A 16,910-nucleotide genomic window follows, 5' to 3' on the forward strand; every position below is an offset into this window, starting at 1 on the left:
TAAAGAGGAAGGAGGGAATATATGTGGACTTGGACAGATTAGGAGAATGGGCAAAGAAATGGCAAATGGAACACAGTCTCAGGAAGTATACGGTAATGCATTTTGGTAGAAGGAAAAAAAAGCATCGACTATTTTCTAAACTAGGAAAAAAGAATCCAAAAATCTGAGGTACAAAGGGACTTCAGAATCAGGTTTATTGATTCCTTAGGAGTCTTTGTGCAGGATTCCCTAAAGGTTAATTTGCAGATTGAGTCAGTGGTGAGAAAGGCAAATGCAATGTTACCTAGAATACAAAAGCAAGGATGTAATAAGCTACTGGTGAGGCCTCGCTTGAAGTATTGAGAGCAGTTTTCAGCCCCTTATTTTGATGGCTCTGGGCCCTTACTCACTGGAACTTAGAAGAATACGGGTGATATCATTGAAACCAATCGAATGTTGAAAGGCCTAGATAGAATGGATATGAAGAGGATGTTTCCCATGGTGGGCATAACCTTAGAAAGAAGGATGTTCAGTTAGAATGGAGATGAGACGAATTTCTTCAACTAGAGTGTGATGAATCTGTTGAATTTGTTGCCATAGGTGGAATTGGAGGCCAGGTTATTGAGTGTGTTTAAGGGGGAGGTTGAGAGATTCTAGTTAAGTGAGAGGTTACGTGGGGGGGCGGGGGGGAGAGAGCAGGACAAGAGAATAAGATCAAGAAGGATCAGCCATGATAAAAAGGCTGAGCAGACTCAATGGGCCTATGTTTTATGGTCTTATGATCTAAAAACCACAAGAAACATGAACTGCAGAATTCCCTATAGTGAATCTGTAGCTGCAGAGTGCCTTCAGGTGAGTGAAAAATCGACCAGTAACCCGATGGCTGCAGGGCAACAGCTACTTCCAGTGTCATGGGTTGCAAGACTCCTGCACCTTCTGTCCGCCAGAAGCAGCAAAAGGAGAACGGTCAAACACAGGCAGCCTGTTCATTTTCTGTCTCCTTTTTGATGATTTCAATCCTGCTTGATGCTTTAATCTGTGCAGAGTAATGGATCTAACCACAGGCTTGTGTACCGCCCATTAGGAATTGACACAGCACACACCCTAACTGGCCGTAACTGCACTCTCCCCTCTCACTCAAGCAGAATTCTCCAAGAGATCGCAGAAGTGCTAGGTCGTTTAGTTGGCTTAAGGTTACATCACTAAAAGGGACATTACAGGCTGCAATCGATTACAATTCAGCGGAACTGCACTTAAAAGAATATTTAGCAGCTTTGTGATCTGCCTGCAGTAGGTCACCATTGGCAGGCGGCGCCATCTTGCCAGAAGTTACGAGCTACTCTACAAACAAAAAGCAACATGCCACTAAAGCTTCTTAATTAAAATTCTATTGATGTATTTGTACACTTGATGCCAACTGGGGTGACACCTATTTCAGTGGTTCAAATAAATGTTTACAAGTTCATGATGTGCCAAGAGTAGAAAATTTTACTCTTAACCAGCAACACAATCAAACCCCAAGGAGATTGTGACAGCACTCAAGGGCACAGAGAAGGTTCACCAGAGTGAACTTAAATGGAGCATTTCATATATCAAAGATAGATAAGGCTAGGGAACATAAATTTATGTTAAGAACCAAGGATTTTATTTGGGGGGAGGAGAGGAGGGCAGGGTAACTACAAGCTGTCCTTTCCTCACGGACACCAGTGAGTACCTGGAGAGTGGTGAAAATAAACTTAAGTGTCCAGAATCACCCTGGCATAGAAGACTAAGGTCCAAGCGCAAGTTGGTATAGACTTACTGAACAAAATGTCAATTTGCATATTACTCTATGACTCTCACGACAATTAAAAATGTCACAACTGAACTTACTCAAAATCTAAATAACCAAAAACTCAACATTATCAATTCTGCCTATTTCTCTTCTTATTATCAGCATATACAGTATTCAAAAACACACGACACAAATAATGCTGATAAACACATGACCCAATTATTTCTAATCCAACCTTCCCATAAATCCATTAAAACCCATTGTACCATTGTTTTATTGCTTTTGTTTGACTGACCTAAAACTCATCAGCGTTATTTACCTCGATTTCTCCTGGTGACAGCAAAGTTCCACCTTCTCAACATTCACGAGTGAAGAAATTTCATCCCAATTTCCTACTGCCTTATTTTTATGGCACTCATGAGGCCTCCCAAATCTGTTATTTCCATCATAACAACGGGTACATGCAAATATTACCATGTGTAGACTCCTTCCCATTCACCACCCAAACCAAAAAGAGAATGATGCTCAGTTATTACTACTGGTCTAAATCTTACCCAGAATTGGAAGCACCTTCGTCAGTTTATGTTTTAGTTAAGGTTTGGGTAAGATCTAGACCATCTTCTTCAAGGAACTATTGGCCTTGCCTGCTATACATATATATCATAAATTAAGAAAAATAAACCAGTTCTGGTCCATGCAGTCTTCATCAGGTTCATCTATGATCTAAAAAAAAAACACCATCTCACACATTTACATTTTTCCTAAAACTTCAGCTTATTATTCTTTCATTCAAGTTCTCAAACCTTCCCACCAGCAACAAGCTATGTGTAATGAGAAGTATCCACATTCAAGTAACCAAGATTCCAAAGATTAACAATACTACTCTCATACTATTTATAAACAAAATATTCTGCAGATATTGCAAATCCATTGTAACACACGAAGTGCTGGAGAAACTCAGGTAAGGCAACATCTCTGGAAAAGGATAAACAGACATTTTGGGCTGAGACTCTTCATCAGGACTGGAAAGGGGAAGAAGTCAGGGCTTCTTGATGTGAGTCATCAGAGCCTGGAGATTTGTTAGTCTTTAGCCCCATTAGCTTTCCTACTATTATTTAATTCTGATTCCTTTTGGTTCCTCTCTTTCTAGACTTCAAGTTTCCCAACATATTCAGGAGGTTATTTGGTCTTTGTGAAATCAAATCCATTCTGAGCAAAATGATGTATTTATTTTCAATTAGTTTGAAAAAAAACTTACTCATTCTGCAAGCTTGTGCTTTGCTCTAAATGTACTGAATTTACTAATGACATTAAGATAATGCCAAATTTTACATAACATATTTGAAACTGAATCAGTTATATTTTTGCTTGGTTTTGAAACCATCTAAATGTCAGATTTTCCCTAACATAAATAATAAAATATCATGTTCATTTCGACAGCATACCTGGAGCACTGATGTATTTACTCACTTTAGAAAGAATGAAGTACTTTGGAAATGTAATCAGAGTAATGTGGTTAATGTAGCATCTAATTTTTCATAATGGCCACAAAATATTTTTAATGGCAAGAAGATCAGTTTATTTGTTTGATAATGATTAAAGTTTAATGATTCGCCACTATAGATCACTCAATACTGTTTCTTGAAACACCCTCTGCATTTAATTATCAATTCATCCCAAGAGCACTACCTCAGTAATTTCTATCACATTCAACATCACAGAGAAGTGGTCCCCTTCATTTCTGGTTCAAATCTTTGTGGAGGGTTTGGTTTATCATCTCAAGTTCAGACACAAACCCCAACCCTATTGGTCGAATCAAAATTGTCATCAAAATATTGCCACATTACACAAAAAAAGTAAAACCTTACACAAAGAATCAAGAAATTAAAGACTATGCAGTGTCTATTTCACAATTCTTTTTACTTTCACAAATCACAACTGAGTGGTAATATAGATATAAAATTGCACCCCTTATGAAATTTGTAAACTGTAAGTTAAATGGAAAAAATAGAATTCAACAATACATTCAACACTGAAAGAACCCTGTCAAATTTGTTTGAATTTCCCTCCCTTTTAACATGTAAAAGTTAGTTAAAATCGAAATGACAGACTTACATGACAAATGATTTGCCAGCAGATTTCACACCTCCAATTGGAATTCTTTTTATAATGACAGATGAATTCTTGGGTATTAGAGTATTATCATCTGTATATTCTGTGAACAATTAGCATACCATTATTATCCAAGTGTCAAAATAAAAGCAAGAACATTCAAACTTCACCCTTCAGTTGTATCAAGTATATCTATCACATTCACTTGTTTATCAATTCATTTACCAACTAAATGAATGTCATGTTCTCCTCCAGCAATACCTTTTGGATAAGGTGCCTTGAGACTTGATCGATGATAGGAAAATATTAAAGCAGTTGGCGTTATTGGAACAATTTGGTAGATGGTTGCAATACAACCAAGAAAAACAAAAGATTATGAGCATTAAATATGTGGGTACTTCGGTTTGTTTGATTAGAAGCCTGAGACTGGAAAAAATTTGCATACAAACCTAAAGCATACTACTATAAAGTTCATTTAATTTCAGGGTTGATTCATCTAGAGCTAGTACACAGGATTATGAACAGTTGATCAGCATAAAACATCTTGGAATACAGATTAGTAAATAGAAGCACTGCTTACAGAACAAGAGACATAGCTATATTGCCAGTGTAGGAAAACCTCACTCATGGGTTAATTTCTTGTGTCATTTTGTCTTATTATTTGGTTGTTTGTTTAAACCCCTGGGGTCAACACTCTAGTTTCTAATTCTGAAAAGAATCTATTAAGATCCAAAATAGTATTATTTTCTATATTCCAGTCATTCAATATTTCAACAAGGATACGTAAGTGCCCAGGCTTCAATTTATTTTGAAGGAATGCAAACCCAGGAAGTAAAATTCCTTGCCTCAAATTATTTTTCTTTCCCAGTTGAAGTTACTTTTTTTCTCAATAAAAGTTTTTTTAAAGTAACAAAATTTCCGAATCATCAATTTACAGCCAGAAAAGCTGACAATGGATCCAGACTGTACCAGAGATTTTGTAGATTATGCTTTTAAGTCCAAAAACCCGACCAAAAAACTAATGGAGGAAATCAGCGGGTCAAACATTTCCTCCGAGACCCTTCATCAGAACTAGAAAGGGAGAAGTTGCCAGAATAAGATGTTGGGATGAAGGAAGTAGTACAAGCTGGAGTAGATACTGATAGGTGGAGGCAGTTGAGGGGGCCAGTAGCAGCTAGAAAGTGATAGGTGGAAAAGCTATAGGGCTGAACGAGTGACCTAATATAAGAAATTGGACCATAGGAGAAAGGGAAGGAAGAGCACCAGAGGAAGGTCAAAAGCAGTTAAGAAGAAATGGGGTAAGAAGGGAGTTAGAATGGTGAGTGCAAAAAAAAGGAAAGGAAGGTGGAAGGGCAAGAAATTATCAGAAGTTAGAAAAATCAATGTTCAAGCTATCAGGTTGGCGATTTTCCAGACGAAATACTGTCATGAGAGTGGCCTCATCATAGCAAAAACAGCCATGGACCAATATGTTGGAATGGGAAGGGGCAGTGAATTTAAATGGTTGGCCACAGGAAATCCTGCTTGTTGCACAGAGCAAATGTGTTTGACAAAGCAATCCCTCTATCTATGTCAGGTCTCATTATGTAGATAGGCTGCACCTGAAACAGCACATGACCCCGACAGATTGTTGCCTTGCCTAGAAAGACTGGTTGGGGGCCCTGAATTGTGGTGGCCTGTCTTCTGCTTGCAGGGGTAAGTGATAGGAGGGAGATTAGTGGCAGGATGAATGGACTAGGGAAACACAAAGAATGATTCTTGTGTCAAGTGGGATGTGTGTTTTCGGGTGGGAGGGGGAAGACATGGGTTTGTTCATAGATTCCCATTGTAGATAGATGTTGCAGAGAATGATGCACTAGAGGCTCATGCAGTGATAAGACAATGCTCCGTCCATAACAAGCAGGATATCCTCGTTGCTGATCATTTTACTTCCACTGGCCATTCTCATTCTGACATGGTGGCCCATGGCCACCTCTATAGCCATGACAAGGCGACTCTCAGGATGGAGGAGCAACACCTCATTCCATCTGAGTAGTCTCTGACCTGACGGTATGAATATCAAATTCTGGTGATTCCTTCCTCTCTTTCCCACTCTTAGCTCTTCTCATTTGCCTAACACCCTCATCTGGTACCCCTCCTCCATCCCTTTCTCCCAAACTCAGTCTACACAATCAAGCTACTACTACTTCAACCCTTTATCATTTCCAACTATTACCTCCCAGCTTCTCATTTCATCTCCCATCCCAACCCACTCACTTCTATTGAGCATTTAATATTTCAGCAATATTGGAGTAATATTGCTTGAGTAAATATATTGCTTAAGCATTCTTTGCTTAAATAATTCTTTATGGGCTATACATAGTTAAGTAAATTGAATGTCATGATGCTACCAGGTCACACAGTTAAAGACAAATGTGAATGAGCATTTCCTAGCTCCTTATATCACTTTTAATTAGTTTTAATGCTTTAGAGTTACAGAACATATCAGTAGCGACATGAAAATTTTAATCAAACCTGAAACCACTACTTACCTGTTGGAACAGCAGCTAGGCGTTCAAGGAAAAAAAAGCAGTGCAGCCCCCCCCCACCCCTTTTGCAAAGGTAGAAAGTTGGTCAAGTTAAAAAAAGTAGAAAACAGACAAATTCACAGGCTCAGAGCACTGGGTGAAAATAATCATCAAAAGAGAAGTGATTGGGTATGGAAAAATCAACGCATTTGATTACACAACCAAAGTGGTTTTATATACGGAACAGCTTGAGCAGTGTTTTAAAGCAAAGGGAATAGCCAATGAGAAACAAGTAACAACTTTGTTGAGTGAACTGGATTTAAATGCATACAGTTCGTGTAGAATTTTAACTGCTTCAACCAAACCAGCCGAAATGAGCTTTGCTGATATCATGGAAGTAATGCTTGAATATATAGAACTGAAACCATTTTTGATTGCAGAATGCTTTAGGTTTCGTAAGTGAATTCAAAAGGAAGTTCAGTGTAATGGCTGAATTAAAGTTGTCGAAGCATTGTCAATTAGGTAATGGGCTTAATGAAGGACTGAGAGATTATCTGTGGATTCTTACAAGCAAGCATTCAAAAAAAGTCCCTAACTGAAGCACAACTTACATTTCAAATAGCCGTATCAATGGAAACAGCAGACACAATTGAGTTGCAGTCAATAAAAATGAGTGCGAATAACACTGCAACATCTAAACAGAAACCAGTCCAGCTTAACAAACTGTGTTACCGTTGTGGTAGGGGCTCATATACACCAGACCAATGCAGGTTTCAGTATGAAACTTGCAGAAAATGCAACAGAGTATGGCACATACAAGATCATGTCAGGTAGACAAAAATAAATGGAGTGCACAGGGGAGAAAAAAGGATAAAAAGTCATTGTTATCTATATCAATGATATAGATGACACACAACAGACCCAGCACCAATTCCTGCAGCACACCATCAATCGCAGGTCTGCAGTTAGAGGGGCAACAATCTCTTACAACTCTGACTATCCAGCTACATATATATTCAGTCCCTTAGAATATGTTCCAGTAATTTACCCGTAATTGGTGTCAAACTCACCAGCCTATAATTTCCCACCCTATTTTTACAGCCTTTCTTGAACAACTGAACAGTATTTATCTTCCAGTCTGCTGGCACATCAACTGTGGCTAAGGACAGTTTAAATACCCCTCCCAGTGCCCCTACAATTTCTGCACTAACCTCCTACAAGACCCAAGGAAGAACTTTATCAGTCCAAGAGACCTATCCATCTCAATTTGCCTCAAGACATCAAATTAATCCATGTGTTTTTGCCAATTCTAGACAGTCCATCTCCTAATTATGGATGCAAAAACAGCCCCAAAAAACATGCAAAAATCATAAAATAACAACCATGTCCAGTCTGCCTGCCTTTCAATCAGCAGAATGCAAAATGACAGCATATTTTTCAATCCTACACCTGTAAAACCAAGTTCAAAGAAGATGCACAATTAACCTGAACAGAATATAACACTACAGACACCTTAGAAGACCGCACATACAATAAGATGTAACAGAGCATGCATCTTGATTGACTTAACCCTGATTATTCAATTTACATTTATGGAACTATCAATGTAGTGTAGTATGCAGCAATCACAAAATGTGCAAAACATTTCACAGGAGAATACTGACAACCTGAAACAAAATTAGCTCAAGTGATATGATAGGTCAGGTTTCAAAATGTCACAGAAGTAGAAGGCTAGTGGATAGAAACCTGAGGAACATCAACACTTGGTATGGATGCCTGCATATGGTAGGAAACCAAAAAGGATGCAGCACAAAAGAATAAAGTACTTATCTGGATTGCTTATTTGAAGAAACAAAACCACAAACAGACCCAAAGTCTAAAAAGTGAGATGTTGAGGCAATCAATGTAGGCAACTAGAGATGGTGGGAAGATGAACACTGTACAAATTAGGACAAACTGCAGTGTTTATGGCAAGCTTGAGTTTAATCAGAGTAAGAAAAAAAGAGACCAACTGATCAGTTTGAGTTCAACATACATCAAGATTTTAAAAAACCTCCTACAGTGACAATATTCTTACTTGGTTGGCAATGAAGTTTTGGAAATGAATGATGTAGTTAACCAAATAATGAAGACAAATGAGAAGCAGGAATTTAATATGATCAGATTCAGAATGATAATCAATGTATACCAAATATTTTCTTGCTTCAGAAAAATAGGAGATATTTGAGGAAACTATAGTTTAGCATAAACTTGGTACTACAAACAAAAAGGACAGTAATGCACATCTGGAGCATTCACAATAGGGCTGGCTATTGAAGGAAGGGTAGGTCCATAGGAACCAATGGATCAGTCTTAACCTTGTGTCAAGACTGTTTGATCGGGTTCTCAAGATGAGGATCCTGTAGCTTTTTTCAAAAAAAAGTTTGGATTGTCCCTCTATTGGCTAAAGAAGATATGTGAATTATAACATCGATAAGACACAAAAGTATCAAGTGTCTTAAAAAGAGGATGCATAGCCATGTCCGGAAAACTTGAGATCATTGGGACTACTGTTTAAAAAGCAATGGATGAACCAAGCCAGTTGAAAACTTTTTTTTTGGTGGGGGGGCAACTTTTCGTAACCTGATGAGAAAGAATCTGATGTTTTCAGTTAGAAAGGCAGAATAATAAAATCAGTCACTTCTGGAATGCAAAGATTTTCTAAAAATCATTCAATTTTGTTTTGAATATTAAAAGATGAGTACTAATCTGTTTTGTGCAGTTTATGCAGTTTCACTGAAGTTTTTTATTACATTATGTGTGTTTATCAAAATAGCAAATGTACCTGGGATCCAAGGAAGTAGCAAACTGGCAGAGAAAAGATGTTTTTCATGGCTGACAGGCTCTTTAACAGTGGGATTCCTCAAGGCTCAAGACTCAATTTTTTTTGTTTAGATTAATGATTTAGACTTAATTATTGAGAAATTGATACAAAATTTACAGACAAAAAGTTGGTCACTTAATTGACAGGAAGAATAATGCACTTTGACTTTAGAAGGTTATACACTCAGTGACCAGTTCATTAGGAACACCTCTAACGTAAATATCTACTCAGACCATCATGTGACAGCAACTCAATTGCATAAAAGCATGCAGAAATGCTCAAGAGTTTCAGTTGTTGTGTAAACCAAACTTGAGAATGGGGAAGAAATGTGATCCAAGTGACTTTGAACATACAATCATTGTTTGTGTCTGACAGGGTGTTCTGAGTATCTCAGAATCGACTGACTTCATAGGATTTCATGCACATTTCTAGCTTACAGAAAATGATGTGAAAAACAAAACACATCTGGTGAGTGCAGTTCTGTTGGCAAAAATGCTTTGCTAATGAGAGGTCAGAGAATGACCAGAGTAGTTCAAGCTGACAGCAAGGTAACACTAATTCTAACCACCACACATTACACCAGTTAGAAACATAGAAAACTTACAGCACAATACAGGCCCTTCGGCCCACGAAGTTGTGCCAAAGATGTCCCTACCTTAGAAATTATCAGGCTTACCAATAGCCCTCTATTTTTCTAAGCTCCTTGTACCTATCCAGAAGTCTCTTAAAAGAACCTATTGTATCTGCCTCCACCACCATTGCCAGCAGCCCATTCTATGCACTCTGGGCAAAAAAACTATCCCTGACATCTCTCCAGCACCTTAAACCTGTGTCCTCTTGTGGCAGCCATTTCAGCCCTGGGAAAAAGCCTCTGACTATCCACATGATCAATGCCTCACATCATCTTATACACCTCTATCAGGTCACCTCTCATCCTCCATCGCTCCAAGGAGAAAAGACCGAGTCCACTCAACCTGTTTTCATAGGCATGCTCCCCCAATCCAGGCAACATCCTTGTAAATCTCCTCTGCACCCTTTCTATGGCCTCCACATCCTTCCTGTAGTGAGGCGATCAGAACTGAGCACAGTACTCCAAGTGGGGTCTGACTGGGGTCCTATATAGCTGCAACATACCTGTCGGCTCCGAAATTCAATGCCATGAAGGCCAATACACCGTATGCCTTCTTAACCACAGAGTCAACCTGCGCAGCTGCTTTGAGCGTTCTATGGAGTCGGACCCCAAGATCCCTCTGATCCTCCACACTGCCAAGAGTCTCATCATTAATACTATATTCTGCCATCGTATTTGACCTACCAAAATGAATCACTTCACATTTATCTGGGTTGAACTCCATCTGCCACTTCTCAGCCCAGTTTTGCATCCTATCAATGTCCCACTGTAACCTCTGACAGCCCCCTACACTATCCACAACACCTCCAACCTTTGTGTACTGAAGAGCATTTCTGAACACACATGTTGAACCGTGAAGTGGATGGGCTACTGCAAGAGAAGACTGAACAGGAGGTACCTAATAAAGCGGCTACTGAGTGTAGAATAAGATGTGGTTGCTCTAAAGATGGCATAGAGGAGACTTGTTTGTTGCTATCACTAGAATAGATGCACAGAAAAATTGGATAGACAGAGAACAGAACTTATTTGGAAGTGTCTTAGACCGAATGGAGATCTTCTAAATTAAAATGATCCCATAAAAATAAGAAAGAATAGAGGGGTCAAAAATCAGAAAATTGGAAGAATTGGGATGGCACTGAAAGATATCCCCCTCCCCATCCAGTGGTAGTTTGTAGTGTATTGCTGGAAGATGCACAAATAGTGCATTGCCAGGATATGGAGTCGAAGAATTGTGATGTAGAGCTTTGCATCTAATAAGAAATGGGCTAAGTTGAGCAACTTTATTTTAAATATTAACTGTCACAAGTCCTTATTAAATTATTGTTTTTTTACATACTGTTCTGACTCAGTCAACCTTATAACAAACTAATCTTACTAACTAGTCATTAAAAATAAAAGTCTATCAGTCTCTCTAAAATATTTGAGCACCTAAACCAGCAGCCTTTATGAATTTTGAAACCTGCATAACCTAATTACATGTAACTTGTAATGTTATCCAAAATGTACTTCCCAGTTTTCAAAACTACTTTATTCATGAGGATTCAAATCATCTTTACAACTCCAGCATGCCTCGAAGCCTTGTTTAGGCGTTTTGTAATTTCCTATCCGTCATCCTGATGAGTTATAGTTGGGCGCAGAGACTGTGACCTCCACGAAGCTCTTTCTCGGGTAAATGAAAAGCTTACTATAGTATTCTAAATAAAACCTTTCCAAGGCAGAAAGACAATCCGTGAATAAAGCATTTTCATATTTTTAAAAAACGAGTAACAATAAAAAAATAAGAACTGCTAAGTAAATCGAAAAGGAGCAAGACAAATATGTCATCCAGTATATTTTTAAAGCTTTCGGCTTCCTGTGTATTGGACTGCTGCTCTTTCAAACGTGTAAGCTAATGTCTAATGAGGCAAGTCCAGCAACACGCGCCATCTTGTCTACCACAGAACGCGGTTTGAGAAAATAAAACAAAAGGACAGAAAAAATCCTGAAATAGTATAAAGTTACGGTAGTTCAGTTACCTTCCTTCGTCTGTGCATTGGTGATTTGTAAATCGCAGTCTGCTGCCTTCAGCTTCTCTCGGGCCATTATTGTCTTCTTTAGATCACTCAAAGAAATGTGAAGCCCATCGAAAGTGACCGTGTCATAGTTCAGTTTAGAAGAAAATTTGTAATGTATACACGACATTTTTTTTGAATGGGACAAGCCTTACCCACAAAATAAATTACCCTTTTTAACACTGCAAAACACACAATTTAATTCCCAAATGTGAAACTCAAGTATTTAGACTTTGTTGTATAGTAATGTTTAAGAAAAATAATCTGTAGTAATCTTGCCCGAACTCAATAAGCAACCAGCTTCCTTTTTAACTTCACATTGCATAAAAAATTATATACTAGCTGATTTACTCACTAATAAACCAGATAGCTCAAAATTTAATGGTATAGTTTAAACGTCCAAGAAGTCCAAAAGATTTATCTCCCAAATAAATAATCCGAACAATGCAGTTTTCCTTCCGGTCTGTTTTCTGACAAAGCCGCAATGCAGCAAGTCTGGCCAGAGTTTTTGTTTAAATCTAACACAAAAAGGTCCACGTCTGCGTCTCGGCGTACCCTCCTCGGAACGGTGCTGCAGCGGCGATCTCCAGGTGCTACTTGTCGCGGACACTGGGTGGCGAGAGGAGCCCAGCTCCGGGCGAACACCGCCTCTCTCGGGAAGGTTCACGGACGGCAGCGGGCAGGCCCCGCGCTCCTAATCCTCGGCGAATCCTCATGCACCAGCCAGCTCCATGGGCAAGCGGGCAGACGGTAGCAGGGGTATGGGGGCACGTAGAGTGGGCAAGGACCCGGGACGCGAGACGACAGGGCCGCGCCCGGATCAGCTGTGGGCCAAAGGCCGGCCCTGTGCTCCCACGTACATCGTCGCAGTGCAGCGCTCACTCGCCTTAACCGCCGACCGCACTCGGAAACAGGTGAAAGGGCGCAGGCGAACAATCTCCACGAGTCCAGGAGCAGGGAGCGGAGGGCAGACAGCAAATTCCAGCACCTTCAAACCGACAACACCTCCACAACAATGGCGTCTCCAACGCAATAACGCCAGGGGTTTCCCGTAGCCCAACACAGGGGCTGTGACGTCACAATTCCCGCCAGGTCCCTGCTAGCGAAGGTGACATGCGCCTTTCTCCCCGCCCCTTCGGCCCATCGCCGGAAACATAGAAAACCTACGGCGTATAACAAGCCCTTTGGCCCACAAAGTTGTACCGAACATGTCCTTATCTTAGAAATTACCTAGGGTTACCCATAGCCCTCTATTTTTCTAGGCTCCATGTACTTATCCAGGAGTCTCTTAAAAGACTCTATGGCATCCGCCTCCGCCACCGTCGCCAGCAACCCATTCCACGCACTCACCATTCTCTGCGTATAAAAAGTTACCCCTGACTTCTCCAAGCACCTTAAAACTATGCCCTCTCGTGTTAGCCATTTCAGCCCTGGGGAAAAGCCTCTGCCTATCCACATGATCAATGCCTCTCATCATCTTATACACCTCTATCAGGTCACTTCTCGTCCTCCATTGCTCCAAGGAGAAAAGGCTGAGTTCACTCAACCTATTCTCATAAGGCATGCTCCCCAATCGAGGCAACATCCTTGTAAATCTCCCCTGCACCCTTTCTATGGTTTCCATATCCTTCCTGTAGTGAGGTGACCAGAACAGAGCACAGTACTCCAAGTGAGGTTTGACCAGGGACCTATATAACTGCAACATTACATCTTGGCTCCTAAACTCAAACCCACGATTGATCAAGGCCAATGCACTGTATGCCTTCTTAACCACACAGTCAACCTGCACATCTGCTTTGAGTGTCCTATGGACTCGGACCCCAAGATCCTTCTGATCCTCCACACTGCCAAGAGACTTACCATTAATACTATATTCGGCCATCATATTTGGCCTACCAACATGAACTACTTCACATTTATCTGGGTTAAATTCCATCTGCCACTTCTTAGCCTAGTTTTGCATCCCATCAATGTCCCACTGTAACCTCTGACAGCCCTTCACGCTATCCACAACACCACCAACCTTTGTGTCATCAGCAAATCTACTAACCCATCCCTCCACTTCCTCATCCAGGTCATTTATAAAAATCACAAAGAGAAGGGGTCCCAGAACAGATCCCTGAGGCACACCACTGGTCACCGACCTCCATGTATGACCCGTCTACAACCACTCTTTGCCTTCTGTGGGCAATCCAATTCTTGATCCGCAAAGCAATGTCCCCTTGCATCACGTACCTCCTTACTTTCTCAATAATCCTTGCATGGGGTACCTTATGAAATGCCTTGCTGAAATCCATAAACTACATCTACTGCTCTTGTGTTTGGTCACATCCTCAAAAAATTCAATCAGGCTCGTAAGGCACTACTTGCCCTTGACAAAGCCATGCTGACTATTCCTAATCATATTATACCTCTCCAAATGTTCATAAATCCTGCCTCTCAGGATCTTCTACATCAACTGAAGTAAGACTCACTGGTCGAAATTTCCAGGACTATCTCTACTTCCTTTCTTGAATAAGGGAACAACATCTGCAACCCATCCAGTCCTCCGGAACCTCTCCCATCCCCATTGATGATGCAAAGATCATTGCCAGAGGCTCAGCAATCTCCTCTCTCGCCTCCCACAGTAGCCTGGGGTATATCTCATCTAGTCCCAGTGACTTATCCAACTTGATGCTTTCCAAAAGCTCCAGCACATCCTCTTTCTTAATATCTACATGCTCAAGCTTTTCAGTCTGCTGTAAGTCATCCCTACAATCGCCAAGATCCTTTTTCGTAGTGAATACTGAAGCAAAGTATTCTTTGCTGCAGTTCCTCATGTTGTGAAGCCACATGTTGTCCAGGTTGGCTAATATTAGCCCCGCTGGAGCTGAGGTAAGGTGACCTTACGTTTCCCACCAGGGCAGGCCATGTTCCTCCTCAATGGTAACGCTGCAGCTCCCTTCATCTGCGAGAGGTATTTTGCCCGGTGGACTTTCAAGCTGCCCCACCGGGATGGGCTCATTGCTTCCCATTGCTCATTTTCTGCACCTCAACAGTATTGCAACACAGAGGCAAAATCCTCGGCCCACTGCGTCCATGCTGACCTTCTCTAATCTATACTAATACAATTTATTTGCACCAGTCTGTAGCCCACTTGGTGCTTGTCCAGATACTTTAATGTTGTGAGAGTCTCTGCCTCTACCACCACCTCATGTAATCTGTTCTGGATTCTACCTCGGGGATGGGGGGAGTTCATTCTGAGATTCCCTTCGAACACCTTTAAACCTCATTCACCATCTAGTTTTGTACACTTCTGTGAAAAAAAAACTTGTCACCTGTCCTATATTCAAAGGGAAGTGTACTATATTCAAAGGGTTTCCGCCTTGCTTTTTCTGACCAGTGGTTACGCTTTCTCTCTCTGATGCTTTTCTTCTAGCTCCCAAGTAATCAGACTGTGCTCTCCATATCTAAGTTGTCGCCTTGTCGGTGAATTGTAGTGCTTCTGTCATAGGTCACATAGCATGGAAACAGGCCACAACAGTTACATCCATTTGCACCAATCCCATTTTTACTCTCCCCTTTTCCCATCAGTTCCCCACATATTCTATTACTCACCTAGGGGCCAAAACCACTTAAACTGCCTACTCCCATCGACCTGTACTGGGACCATGGTCCTCCATACCCCTCCCATCCATGTCCCTTCAGCGTTGACATCAAGCTTGCATGCACCACTTGTGCTAGTAGCTTATTCCACACTCTCACAGCCCTCTGTGTGAAGAAGTTTCCCCTTAGGTTCCCTTTAAACTTTTTCACCTTTCCTAAGTCATCCCCACATTGCTGAGCTATATTACCCATGGGACTGAGCTCACCTACCAAACTAAAGGACACTTAGAATGTAATCCAGTCTGTCGCTATATTGTATGAATTATAAAGAAGCGAAAATACTTAACAACATATGATTGGCTCCAAGGTCACTCTCCATGACCAAAGGCCACTTTTTTTTTACAACCAGGACATGTCTTTCTCTCTACTAATTCCACCATCAATTGAGTCCTCTTGAAGGGTTTCAGCCCGAAACGTTGACTAGTTTTTTCCGTAGATGATGCCTGGCTTGTTGAGTTCCTCCAGCATTTTGTGTGTGTTGCTCGGATTTCCAGCATCTGCAGATTTTCTCTTGCTTGTAACCAATTCAATACATTCTTGTTCTTATATAATGCCTCCTTGAAGATCCTTGTTACACAGATCTACCTCAGTCTCTAGTGGAGCAGGACACTTGACTGTGGTCCTTCCCCACAGATGAGCTTCAGTGCATCCCTCAGCATGTACTGCAACCCCTGAAATGTGCCAGGCAACAACATTCCTTACATCTCCAACGGGCTTTGGGCAGACTAGGATGTGCTCTTTAAGAAGTTGATGATTTTCCTGCAGCAGTTGGTATTTGTATTCCTGTGTTATGCAGCTGCTCAGATCAACCTTGATGAGGAACATTCCATCCCTTTACACACCATGGCAAATGCAACTTCTAGTAGAAAGTGGACGATTGCCTCATCCACATCACAGCCACTTCGAGGGCAATGGATTTGAGAACTCCAATCAATGCTGGGAGGATCTAATGGGGAAATCTTGGATTTGTTGTTTTAGCAAGGACTTTTGACTTTTATATGGGAATGTCAGTGCCTCCAGCTGAACTCTGTCTTTTTGTATATTTCCCCCTAGCTGTCAGACTGTGGTTTTGTATTGCCATATGCTCTTGTTTGTTTCCATGCCCCATGTGCTCCTGTCCCCAATCCTTCTCTACTCCGGCCCCTGTATTACTGAGTACTCCGCCTCTCATCTGTTTCCCATTATTACCTGTATTACTGCCACCGGTGTCTATCATCTGCCTCTCTGTTTATTGCTCAGTGTATTTCAGTCCTGTGTTTTCACCTGTTTGTTGCCAGATTTTGCCAGTGAATTTTCCTGAGCCTTTCCAGTATTTGTGTCTGTCTGTCTGTATATCGACTCCACCTGT

General features: G+C 40.9%; 1 protein-coding gene across 1 annotated transcript in view; it reads right to left on the minus strand.

Annotated features, from left to right (window-relative positions):
• The window catches only part of rbbp6 (retinoblastoma binding protein 6), a 97,025-nt gene extending 84,063 nt beyond the window's left edge, over positions 1-12,962 (minus strand). The window contains exons 1-2 of the mRNA XM_063058562.1: positions 11,882-12,962; positions 3,869-3,968 (exon numbers count right to left, since the gene is read on the minus strand). Of these exons, the coding sequence (XP_062914632.1) occupies positions 3,869-3,968; positions 11,882-12,047 (266 nt within the window). The 5' untranslated portion in view covers positions 12,048-12,962. The remainder of the gene's footprint in view (positions 1-3,868; positions 3,969-11,881) is intronic.
• Between the last annotated feature and the right edge of the window lie 3,948 nt (positions 12,963-16,910).

The sequence above is a fragment of the Mobula hypostoma genome, chromosome 9 (genome assembly GCF_963921235.1).
Source record: "Mobula hypostoma chromosome 9, sMobHyp1.1, whole genome shotgun sequence".
Lineage (NCBI taxonomy): Eukaryota > Metazoa > Chordata > Chondrichthyes > Myliobatiformes > Myliobatidae > Mobula > Mobula hypostoma.